The 12,381-nt window shown below is 40.4% G+C and overlaps 1 protein-coding gene across 1 annotated transcript in view; it reads right to left on the reverse strand.

Annotated features, from left to right (window-relative positions):
- The window catches only part of LOC141165682 (sodium-coupled monocarboxylate transporter 1-like), a 60,362-nt gene that overhangs the window by 3,903 nt on the left and 44,078 nt on the right, over window positions 1-12,381 (reverse strand). The window contains exons 11-14 of the mRNA XM_073651467.1: window positions 6,471-6,557; window positions 6,099-6,307; window positions 5,869-5,972; window positions 318-400 (exon numbers count right to left, since the gene is read on the reverse strand). Of these exons, the coding sequence (XP_073507568.1) occupies window positions 318-400; window positions 5,869-5,972; window positions 6,099-6,307; window positions 6,471-6,557 (483 nt within the window). The remainder of the gene's footprint in view (window positions 1-317; window positions 401-5,868; window positions 5,973-6,098; window positions 6,308-6,470; window positions 6,558-12,381) is intronic.

A 12,381-nucleotide genomic window follows, 5' to 3' on the forward strand; every position in this document is an offset into this window, starting at 1 on the left:
AAGACAGCAATGCAGCCTGAACTTTGGATCACAGTAGATGTCATTTTTTGATCATTTTCTACCATGTTAAAAATTATATAGAGATTGTTTAACTACTAGGGATTGACTTGGGGCATTAGAAGGGCAAATCTTATGCCATAAAATGAAGATGATTCATTAACATATTTATTGATGTGATTTGAAAGTGATGATGTCACTTTAAAACATTTAATAAAGATCTGCTTTTGAGTATTTTTGGGGACTGTATACTAAGTATGAATTATGTATCTACTGTACATAGCTCTTAAAGACTGTAAAATCCATGAATTTCTTCTTACCCTTTCGGTCTTGCATAACATGCCAAGTACGCTATCTTGTCTTCCATAGAGATAGTCACGATTTATATTCTGTTTCCATCCCCCTATAACATATATACGCAGATTTTAGGGCAGTCAGACACAATATTTCATTTTACATTCAAAGTTTTAGTAACAATAGGTCCATTCATCATAAAGCTGTGGTATTAACCATTACCTAATGTCTATCTACTGCGTCACATTTTAAGTTGTACTACTAACCCATTTGACTCATGTAAAATTATCACTTGTGTCATTATTGTGTTCCTTATCCTCATTGTGGGTAAATATTGTGCAAGACATTGATGCAAGTCCTAGAGTCTTGGCAGGAAGATAAGAAAACTTGGTCAGAGCTTTGTGGTGCACTGCCATCTAATTACGATAAGATGCTTACCAAACTAGTATTTATTGATAATGGACTTTATGACACATTGCGACAGCCTGCTCTGATTAATCAAATGCCCTGCTATTTCCCTGCTTTACTAGATTACTTGTTCCCATAGTAGGACAGTAGGAGCAATTATATCATTTTGGAGAATCCTCTTCTTTTATTAAGTGATTCAGAGAGTGTAATTGGTAATTAGATTACAGTGTCTAAAACATACATGTCAAACTCTGGCTTTTGGGCCAAATCTGGCCTGCAGGGTGGTTTTTTTTGGCCTATGACACCAGAACCACCACCTCTATTTGGGGCCATTATACTGTTTGGAGGACTATGTGGTGCCCATAATACTGTATGGAGAACTATGCGGGACCCATTATACTGTATGGAGAACTATGTGGGGCTAATTATTCTGTATGGAGGACTATGTGGGGCCCATTAAGCTGTATAGAGGACTATGTGGGGCCCATTATTCTGTATGGAGGACTATGTGGGGCCATTATACTGTATGGAGGACTACATGGGGCCATTATACTGTATGTAGGACTATGTGGGGCCATTATACCATTATACGGTATGGAGAACTATGTGGGGCTAATTATTCTGTATGGAGGACTATGTGGGGCCCATTAAGCTGTATGGAGGACTATGTGGGGCCCATTATTCTGTATGGAGGACTATGTGGGGCCCATTATTTTGCATGGAGGACTATGTGGGGCCCATTATTTTGCATGGAGGACTTTGTGGGGGCCATTATTCTGTATGGAGGACTATGTGAGGCCATTATTCTGTATGGAGGACTATGTAGGGCCCATTATTCTGTATGGAGGACTATATGTGGGGTCCATTATTCTGTATGGAGTACTATGTGGGGGCCCATTATTCTGTATAGAGAACTATGTCGGGCCCACGACTTTGTCCAAGTTTTTCATTTTGGCCCTCTGTGTGTTTGAGTATGACATCCCTGGTCTAAAAGATGAGTAACTATATGACTACCGTGATGTATCTCTAAATAATCTAGACAAGTATACCATTTATAAACAGAAATGATTTTTGCTCAGTCTAAATCTATAAAATGCAAGAGAAGAGTGCGCTTTTAGTTGTTTTGGCAGGAAGCACATGAATATCTTTAACCCCTTAAGCCTCAGAGCATTTTTCGTTTTTGCATTTTCGTTTTTGCTCCCCTTGTTCCCAGAGCCATAGCGTTTTTATTTTTTGGTCAATATGGCCATGTGAGGGCTTATTTTTTGCGGGACGAGTTGTACTTTTCAAAGCCATTACTAGTTTTACCATATCCTGTACGGGAAAACGGGAAAAAAATTCCAAGTGCGGTAAAATTGCAAAAAAAGTGCAATACCACAGTTGTTTTTTATTTATTTTTTTTTACCACGTTCACTGAATGCTAAAACTGACCTGCCCTTCTCATTCTACAGGTCATTACGAGTTCATAGACACCAAACATGTATAGGTTCTTTTATATTTAAGTGGTGAAAAAAAATTCCAAAATTTGGTAAAAAAAATAATAAAAAAATAGCGCCATTTTCTAAGACCCGTAGCGTCTCCATTTTTCGTGATCTGGGGCTGCTTGATGGCTTATTTTTTGCGTGCCGGGCTGACGTTTTTATTGATAACATTTGGGGTAGATCCGATGTTTTGATCGCCCGTTATTGCATTTTATTGCAATTTTGCGACGACCAAAAAACGTAATTCTGGCGTTTAGAATTTTTTTCTCGTTACGCCGTTTACCGATCGGATTAATTCTTTTTTTATATTGATAGATCGGGCGATTCTGAACGCGGCGATACCAAATATGTGTATGTGTTTTTTTTTTTTATATATATATATTTTATTTTGAATGGGGCGAAAGGGGGGTGATTTAAACTTTTATATTTTTTTATTTTTTTTTATATTTTTAAAAACTTTTTTTTTTTACTTTTTGCATGCTTCTATAGTCTCCATAGGAGACTAGAAGCAGCAACTATCCGATCGCCTCTGCTACATACAGGGGACGAGCAGGTCCCCTGCATGCAGCAGAAATGGTCCTGTGCTATGAGCGCCGACCACTAGGTGGCGCTCATAGCGACAAGATCATGACAACCACAGGCGTCTGCTGCAGACCCTGGGTTGTCATGCACGCCCATCGGCGACCCGCGATCACGTGACGGGGTCGCCGGTGGGCGGGGCTTATGACGCGCTACCCGGAAGCGCGCGTTAAATGCTGCTGTCGGAGATTGACAGCGGCATTTAACATGTTAACAGCCGCGAGTGGATCGCGATTCCACCCGCGGCTGTTGCGGGCACATGTCAGCTGTAAGAATCAGCTGACATGTGCTCCGTTCAGTGAGGGCTCAGCGCAGCAGCCCTCACTGAATGGGCAGTACGCAAATATGCGTACTAATACGTCCCCGGTAAGTAAGGGGTTAAAGGGAACCTGACAGCCTCATCAGGCCACTTCAAAATCACCACCATTTGTTTATTGGTACTGTGGTAAGATGACCGACTCACTCAGCTGCTTTCAGAAGTAGACTCAGGAACGGTTTTCATCTGCAGGTTTATTATAACGGCATAAAGCACTGCAGGTTCAACAAAATAACGGCAAAACAAAAGACAAATGATAGCACAGTCCATATGTGTTCAATTCGCCCGCACAAGTTGCAGCACACTTCAGCTTCCGTCTGAGCTATGGCTGTCCAGTCTGGAGACCTTGCCTCTCCAAACTCACAACACAGAAGAAAAAAAACAGTGACTGAGCATTTAACTTTGCTCAGTCACACCCTGAGGTGGAGACATGGTGAATGACTTCCCACCCTTCTCAAAGTCATTCACAAAAAAAACACTCCCTTTGAAAATGGTGGAGTAAATTTGTAGGTTTAGCTCACTGACGCTAGTAGCCACAGTGAAACATATCTCCCCTCACATATAACATCATTAACTCTGTCACAGTACATTATACCCTAACAAGTCATTTTTTATCATCTTATTGAATTCTGCATATGCCAAAAATCAGTTTCATGGTGGCGATATGTAAATTAGTGGGTGACTAGTCAAGGTGGGCATTGTTTTGTACAGACTAATGATCCCACTAATCATGTCTCTGGGAGTGTCATTTACATGATTTGCAAGAGTGCCGTCACTGCCAGTTGTTTGCAAATCTCCGCCTCGATACAACGCACGGCAAGCCCGGTATACATACCTTGGCTTCATCTGTGCACTGTGCATGCCCAGATAGGTAGTGGTGACATAGTACTCAGTCAGCCGTTACCTCCAGCTGTGCAAATCTTCAAGCTGCCTCAGTCCTACGTCACCGCTGCCTCCCTGTGCATGCACAGTGAACTGATGAAGCCAGAGTGCATACAAATCAGACCCACAGGGGTGTGATAACTTGATTAGTGTGATGATTAGTCTAAGGAAAACAACCCCCCACAGACTAGTCACCCACTAAATAGCATATTACCAGCGAAGTTAGAAAATTAATATTTGGCATATGAAGAAATCAATAAGACAAGAAAATAGTGTAAGTATACTTTCAGCTGTCATGTGTGGGTGTGTACATGAGGAATAATGCTATTTCTTGCCATTAAATGACTTGTATTCTGCAGTTTTAATCACTGCACTAGAAGCCTCAGCAGCTTCTCTCTTCTCTGTGCCATCCTGCTTTTTATTTCCCTCCAGATTCTCCCACCTCCACTCTCCATAGTTTTATAGCAACAGGTGTAGTTTCAACCCTCACTGTAGACCGATTTATAGACAGATTGAGGAGTTTTTGAGAGTGAATGAAAATTAGAATTATTACAAAGTTTCTTATCTTAAATCTAAATGTATGACATGTAATAGAAGATACAACTATTAGTTGTTTTGGCAGGAAGCACATGAATTTCTTTAAAGTGTAAGTGCACTTTTAGTGATTATGTGTGTACATGGGCAATATCCTTATTTCTGGCTATTAAGTGACTTGTATCTGGCCTTCTTTAGCAGTTTTTTCCTCCTGCGTTAGAAGCTACAGCTTCACTGTGCCTTTTTGCTTTTGTTTCCCTCCAGCTTCTACCCCTTCCCCTCTCCATAGAGTTTTACACAGCAGGTATAATTTGATCCTCACTGCAGACAGATTGGTAGACAGATTTGAGCAGTTTTTGAGAGTAAATGATAAAAAGAATTATTACAGTTTCTTGTCTTTGCATGTACTGCTGAGTTATAAAAAAATTAAAGCGTGAATGGGATAGTCAAACATTTTATCAAATCTGCTGTGTGAACAATCCCTTACAAATAAGATAAAACAGACAGATAGTTTCACCTGGAGAGAAGTTAAATACCTACAGAAATATCTGACAGCCACTTATCTCTACTGTCACGACACAGCTGTCGGGTGACCAGGGAGCAGGGGCTCCTACCCTGACCCTAACACTAGGGGGCGCCCTAGCTGACCCCATTCCCCAGGATACCCTCTGCCCTCACCCTAACTCCTGAGTTAGCCCTTCGCTTGTTCTCCTCCCCCACCCGGGGAAGAGGGGCGCTATTGTGCGCCAAAGTACACCCTCCCAACAAACAAGGCAACACGGACAGGGATAAACAGAAAACTCCAGGCATACAAAATATTCTCTCACATATAACAGAGTGAAGCACCGGGGTGTGTAGGTAGGGGGAATAAACCAAAATGGGGAAGGATAAGGAATAACCAGGCAACAGTTACAAATTATTCCTCACAAACTCCTTCCCATAGAGCTCCTCACTCTCCTTAGCCATGCAGCAAGTAATAGCTCTGACAAGGACTTAGTATCAGAGCCCATGTTATAAAGGGAAAGGGAGTGGCTAACCGAGCTCAGCTGTGAGCACAGGGAAATCCAACATGGCCGCTTAACCCCTGTTCTGCTGGAAGAAATAAATACATTTAAAATGAAGGAGAAGTGCTTCTTCTCGGAGTTGGAGGAGGAGCCCTCCGGCGCTGAGGTCTCCTGGCTCCAACCTGTCGCGGTAACCCCGTGACATCTACCTAACCCTTTGGAAATTGTATACTTAGAGCACTGGGGATAATCAAATACTTGACATTTAGAGTATGCATGTAGCCAACTTTAACCTGTTGTAGGATCGATCATGTATTTGTTTTATTTTGTATCCAGCATCATAATTTTACCAAAACTACCATTTAATACATACCTGACAAAAGACTAACAATTATGCCAGCAGCTACAGTCACAAGTGTCCCCAAAATGCTGAAGTATAAGTACGATAAAGAATACCAATAATCAGCAAGCACTGGCCTAAAAAGATAAAGAAAGTGGACAGAGGAAATTGACATTATAATAATAAAATCATTCTACTTCATTATTAATAATTACAAAAATCAAAGCAAATTCAAGAATCTATGAGTAATACATCTGTCTCACCTCTCACTAGCTTGATCTTGTGCTGCTGAGACCACCATTGTTACAGTCATTTCCGTAACAGTCGTGACGTTGAAGGTATCAGTAAAATCACAAGAGGCAGTGGACAATGGTAGAGGTCTACTTCTTTCAGGCAGTGGGGGGTGGATCTGAGCTCCTATTCCAGCCCATAAAGACATAGCGAACCCAAAAAGCAGCCCCACAATGGCTCCCTGTACATGAAAATGCAGTGTTAAATGTAAGTAACAGGTTTATGTTAATAGTAAGCTCTTCCTTCTCAGCTTCTCTTAGCTACTGGAGAAGTAAACTTGAGTCGAATAACATTTGCTTCTCTTGAAAATTTAGAAAACAGAATTTTCTTTAAATAATACTTACCAATGGATTGCAGAAAGGTATAAACATTCCTAAGGAAAATAATCCTAGAAGGGGACCTCCAACCATAGCAAATATAGACAATGCAGCCTGTTACAGAGAAAACACACTATTATTTAATTGCACAGATTATTACCGTAATATTACCTTGCGGTTGTTTTAAGATCTGCTTATCCTTATCACTGAATGAATTTCAACACTTCAATTGTATGTAATAAAGTAATCAACACTACCTTCATGGCCACATCAGCTGAGGTATGGACAGTCCTAATAACAGGCTTGTAGTGTTCGGCTGATAGTGCTCAAGTATCAAAGTATAGTGAACAAGCACAATGTTTAATGCAAAAAGATATGGCAGTCTCCAGCTGGATCTTTAAGGAGATAAATCACTTTATTCTGTACATGTAGAAGAACAGGTAAAAGGAAGTATGGAGCAGATAGCCTATGGGTGTTTCACTCAATCAGTGCTTTCTCAAGGCATGACGAGAAAGCATACACACCCGCACTGGTGGACACAGACAGAAGAAGGCCCCTGTGCAAGAACAATATATGGGCCCTTTGCTGCCCAAGCGGTCATTATAATGGACAATTCTACCTGCTTTGGAGGTAGAAATTGGCCCCACGACCCCTTGGGCCCCTGTGTGGCTGCACAGGTTGCACCAGTGATATGTCTGCCCTTGCACACCAGATAATCAAGGCTTCGTTGATACATTTTGCCCAATATTTAATATATTTATTAAATGAATTATTGATATTATTAATATATGGTTCCTCTCATCTTGCAAAAAAATAGATTGGCAAGTAGGTGCCACTGTAATGCCCATTGCAACAGTGCTTTGGGAATATTGGTGGCCACCAAATTGAAAGACATTATTGGGCAAAACAAAATTCAGTGTTTCACATATGAACTCAATGCATGTATTCTCCCACAATCAGTGCTCCTTGGTGAAGCGCTGATTGCGTGAAACGGCTCTCTGCTCCATACTTCTTTTCATCAGTAACATGCATCAAATAAAGTGATTTTTCTTTCTCATAAGTGACGTATCCATCTATTCATTAAGTTGAACATTTCCATCTTATCATCCTGCAGTGCGCATTATGAAGTCCTCAATGTTCACAAGCCTTCACCCCTCCCACAATCCTACCGCCGCTAGCTGACAGTTTCTTTCAATTTACAGTATTAATTTAATGTGCTTGCTTATGTAGTATAGAGAAAAAATTAGTAAACTGGTAAATATAAGACAAGGGGCAGGGAACTTATATTAGAAGCACCACTCCAGTACTGAAAGAAAACAACCAATGAAGTGGTGCTTTAATCAGCAGGAGGATGGCAGGAGTGACAGCTTATAAGTATGAGGAATCAGGGCAGATTACGTGTAAGGGCAAGCTGTCATCAAAAAATGACTAATACAATACCAATTGATATATATTTGTTTATGCTTTTGAACTTTTACACAAGAAAATCACTTCCTAAAATATCTTTTTTTTGTGAGGGATTGTTCTTTCTATAACGAGCTGGAGTTTATATTGGTACCATTTTGGAATGACTTTTTAATCACTTTAATCACTTTTTGTTTAATTTTTTGCAATGCAGAATGAATAAAAACAACAATCCTGGGATAGTTTTTCATATTTTTTATAACATTCACTCTGCAGAATAATTATTAAAATAGTTGCAAAGTGTGGGTCGTTACAGATACAGCAATACCAAATATTTATCCATTTTTTATTGGGAGAACAGAGATTTCTTTTTTACTTCTTTTTAAAGAGGACCTATCACCGGGTCAGAAGTGGTCAATGTTTGCTCTTATTTTATTCCCGTTGCTCTTCTGAGTATGTTGTGTTTTTTTTTTTTTTCCATCCTCTATATGGTTCTAGGGATATGGGCCTTTTTATGTAGTGCTTATTTTTATGAGCTTTACGAAGGAGGCGGCACTCAAGGAATACTTGGGAACAGCAGGAAGAAAATATCAGCAAAAACTCTTTTCTTAAAACTCTTAAAACACTTGTTTTTACAATATTTACTACTTTCACACAGAGACTTGAACATGTGATCATTGGATTGCTTTTGTAATACACTCCACTACTTAAAGAAGCACTCCCCCCAAAAAGTTGTTATCTTCTTAACATATTGCAATCATCATACTGTATGGCACTGTGTACATTTTTTTTTATCTTTATGTATTGAATTTTGAGAGATAAGTATGACTGTGTGCCCACTATGCATTTTTTAAGCGTTTCCGCAGCAGCAATTCCGCCGCAGAGACGCTTAAAAAACGCATGGTAGAAGGTCTGCCATGTTCCTCAATGATAATCCGCATGTGCTGTGCACATGCTGCGGAGATTTCCGCTGCGGATTATCATTGCGGAAAAATCCGCAGCACTACCAATTATTTTTCGTAAGCGCTGAGTTTTTGCCGCCATTGACTTGCATTGAATCGCATAATATCCGCATGACTACACGTGCACATGCGGATATTAAGCGATTCAATGTGCGGATGGTACCCGGATCTGGAGAAGAGGAGACTCTTTAAAATAAAAAAATATATTATACTCACCTCCTGATGGCTTCTGTCACATGACTAAATGACGTCATGGAAGGTCCTTTTACACCACCGCGAGCTACCGGGGTGACCGGAGAAGGAGACCGGGGGCCATCGGAAGGTGAGTATAATGTTTTTTTTATTTTTTACCATTTTTATTCTTTTTTTTAACTAACTTGGTCACACTATATAAAATCCATGCCTGTTGCATGGATTTATATATTGTGACCAAGTTGTCAAGCACTTTTCCATGTGATGCTAAAATCGCTTGGAAAGCGCTTGATAACCCACATGCGAAATCACATGTGTAAAACGCGTGACAAACTCTTGTCCCTGGCAGAAAAAACGCATGTACAATCCGCATGTACAATCCGCATGTACAATCCACATGCGTTTTTTTCTGCCAGGGAGATGCAGAAACGCTCAGGAAAAATCCGGAGCATTTCTGCATAGTGGGCACATAGGCTAATACAAGGCACGGAATATGCCAAGATATCAAAACAACATCAACAGAAAAATAAAATAAATTTTGTAGTATCAATAAAAACTATCATAAAGAACAGGAAGTAATGTCTGAACTGTAAAACCATTAAGGTAATCCAAGACAGAAGCACAAGTTCCGCACTAAATGAACAGGATTTAAACTTCCATGACCAGAAAGATTGAGTAAGAGAACGTAGCCATAATTTTAAGGATAACAAAAAAAAAAAAGAGGTAAGCAGAGAAAAGAAAAAGGCAGAAGAAGCCCCAAAGGAGAGCAGGAGGGAGGAGAGGTGAGGGAAGAGGTGAGCAGGCATAAGGTCCTGTGTTTACCAATTCAATTTACCGCAATAAGTGACCAGTATTCCGCAGAGGATCTGAATTTCAGCCAATAAAACCAGGTTTTGTAAAAACGATCATAGGAATTATTGTCACTAGAGGTTAGTTCCTCCATTAACATCACTTCATTCACTTTAGAAAACCAAAGGGAAACTGTTGGAATGGAGTCTTTTTTCCACAGCAGAGGAATACATGCTCGAGTAGTCGCAATTAAATGTCTTAATATAGAGTTTTTATGGAAATAATATATGTTTTTTATGGAAATGTCGCAATGATGGAGAAGGACAAGAGCTGGGTTCAGGTCACTTGTAAGGTCTGTGAACCTATGCAACACTAGTTGCACCTTTTCCCAAAAATGAGTAAGGAGCTTGAAGAACCAAAAGATATGTATCAGATCACCTTCCTCGTCTCCACATCTCCAATACATGGGATTGGCTTCAGGGGAAATAGAGAACAGGCGAGATGGTATTCTACACCACCGAGGCAGCAATTTATAACCAGCCTCATGAAAATGAGAGCAAATAAATGATTTATGTGTTAAAGTTAAGATACGCCTCTACTCTTCTTTCGATAAAGTCCCAAATCAGTCTCTCATTGAATTTGGAAATGGGTGGCAGTTTGTCTGGGGACTCAATCAGCAAGGAGTATGGGAAGGATAAAGTATGTCTTAGAGGTCCTATACCCATACACGCTGCTTCGAAAGTCATCTTAACATTATTGTAAAAAGGTCTGGGAGGGAATGAATGAAAAAAATGGGAAAGCTGACCAACTCTCCAAGTACCCAGGAGAGCGGGAGTAGAGATGACAAGAAGGTCTTCCTTTGAGGGTCAGACACGCCCAGCTCCAAAATGAGACACTCTGAAGCAGCCACTGTTTAGTCAGGTGCGGAAAACATTGTCCTCCAAACCCGGGGAAAAAAAATGATGGGATACATGGAGGAGGATTGCAGTATGATATATGAACTGATTGAAGGATTGGTACAACAAGCAAGGGTAGCCCCAATGGTGAGATGTGTTTTTAGTGATTTAACCAGAGACAAGTCGAGCCATGGAGTCGCAGAGAGAGGGATATTGGTAAAGCTTAGCTCAATTTTGACCCAACACCATTTCTACACCAGTCCAAGATTCTAGAGAGGTGGGAGGCTATGTAATAAGATCTGAAATCTAGGAAAGCTATACCCCCTGAAGCCTTAGACCGATATAAAGTAGCCTTTCCAATAAGAGGAGCTTTACCAGACCATATGAACTTAGTTTGGACTGCTGAAAGACTCTTTAAGAAAGATGAGGGAACCCCAATCGGGAGAGCCTGTATAATATACAAGATCCGAGGGAGAATGTTAATTTTAAAGATTGCGCTTCTACCAAACCAGGTAAAAGCGTTCCTCATCCTTCTTAAGCAGTTCTTCTTTACTGATTGGAGTAGTTTGGGGAAGTTAAGTAAGAATGTCATTGCACTGTGTACTTACAATTGTTCATTTTGCTCTTCTACCCAACTAATTCATCTGTTTTCCATTAGGTATATGAAATCACGTGATTAAAAACTGACTAGCTGAATCCTTCTAAGCTCTATGTAGAAACAGGAGGTCAATTTTGCCTGTATGACTCATCAGTCACAGCAAATGTCAATGGCAGGGGGGAGGGGCAAAGCAGCTGGGTCAGGAGTTGAGTGGAATGATTTCTGCAGGGACAAGAGACTTCCTGTTTCTAAATAGAGCAGTGAAAAGAGAAGAACTAGCTGGGTAGAAAGGCAAAATTAGTACTATATACAGTGCTATATAATATGATGGTTGTAATATATTAAGGCATAAAAATTTTGATGGGAGTGCTTCTTTAGGGCCATAACACATAAAGCTTAAAGTGTAGGCCCAGACATGACAGGCGTTGGAAGGAGGGAAGCCAGAAAAGGGTTAATACTGTTTTTGGCACGTTCACAGAAGTAAAAGAAGGGATAGAGTGGGTGAGTCATAGGTCACATAGGTATGGGATAGGCTAGGATTGGGCAGGAAATTTCTGGATATGGTTAACAGGATTCTGGGTACCTTAAAAAGAAAAGGAAGAGCCAAGGACCATCATTTTTCACTTCAGATCCAAGACCTGCCCACCCACCCTTTATACTTTGGCAGTGGATTAACAGTTTTGATTGTCTTTTTTTTTTCAAACCTGTGTCATAGCAGCTGAAGGTGAGGAGGTCAGGGATGGTCTTGATAAACCCTAGAACGCATACCTGGGGCCTCGCAGGCCCGCCCTGTTAATTGTTTTCTATTTTCTTCAAGATTACTTTAGTCAGAATTTTGAAACTCTAGGTATTCCTCAGGTATATAGTTGTTTGTCATTTTTGTTTGAGTTATTCCATGTTATTTGCACACGGGCCTAAAAGGCCCCAGGTATGTGAAAAAGTAGATTTTTATGGTCATGCGTTCTAGGGTTAATGGGGTCATTATTAAGTTGTGATTTAGTTCTTACTGGAAAGTTTACCAGGAAACAGGTTAAAATGGTAGAGTGAGCAGCACCGTGACAATTGTCACTCCCGCGTAGGAGCGTTAAGACTGGGGA

The sequence above is a fragment of the Phyllobates terribilis genome, unplaced genomic scaffold (assembly GCF_046119375.1).
Source record: "Phyllobates terribilis strain yellow unplaced genomic scaffold, ASM4611937v1 Scaffold_11__3_contigs__length_659146591, whole genome shotgun sequence".
In the NCBI taxonomy this organism is placed as follows: Eukaryota; Metazoa; Chordata; class Amphibia; order Anura; family Dendrobatidae; genus Phyllobates; species Phyllobates terribilis.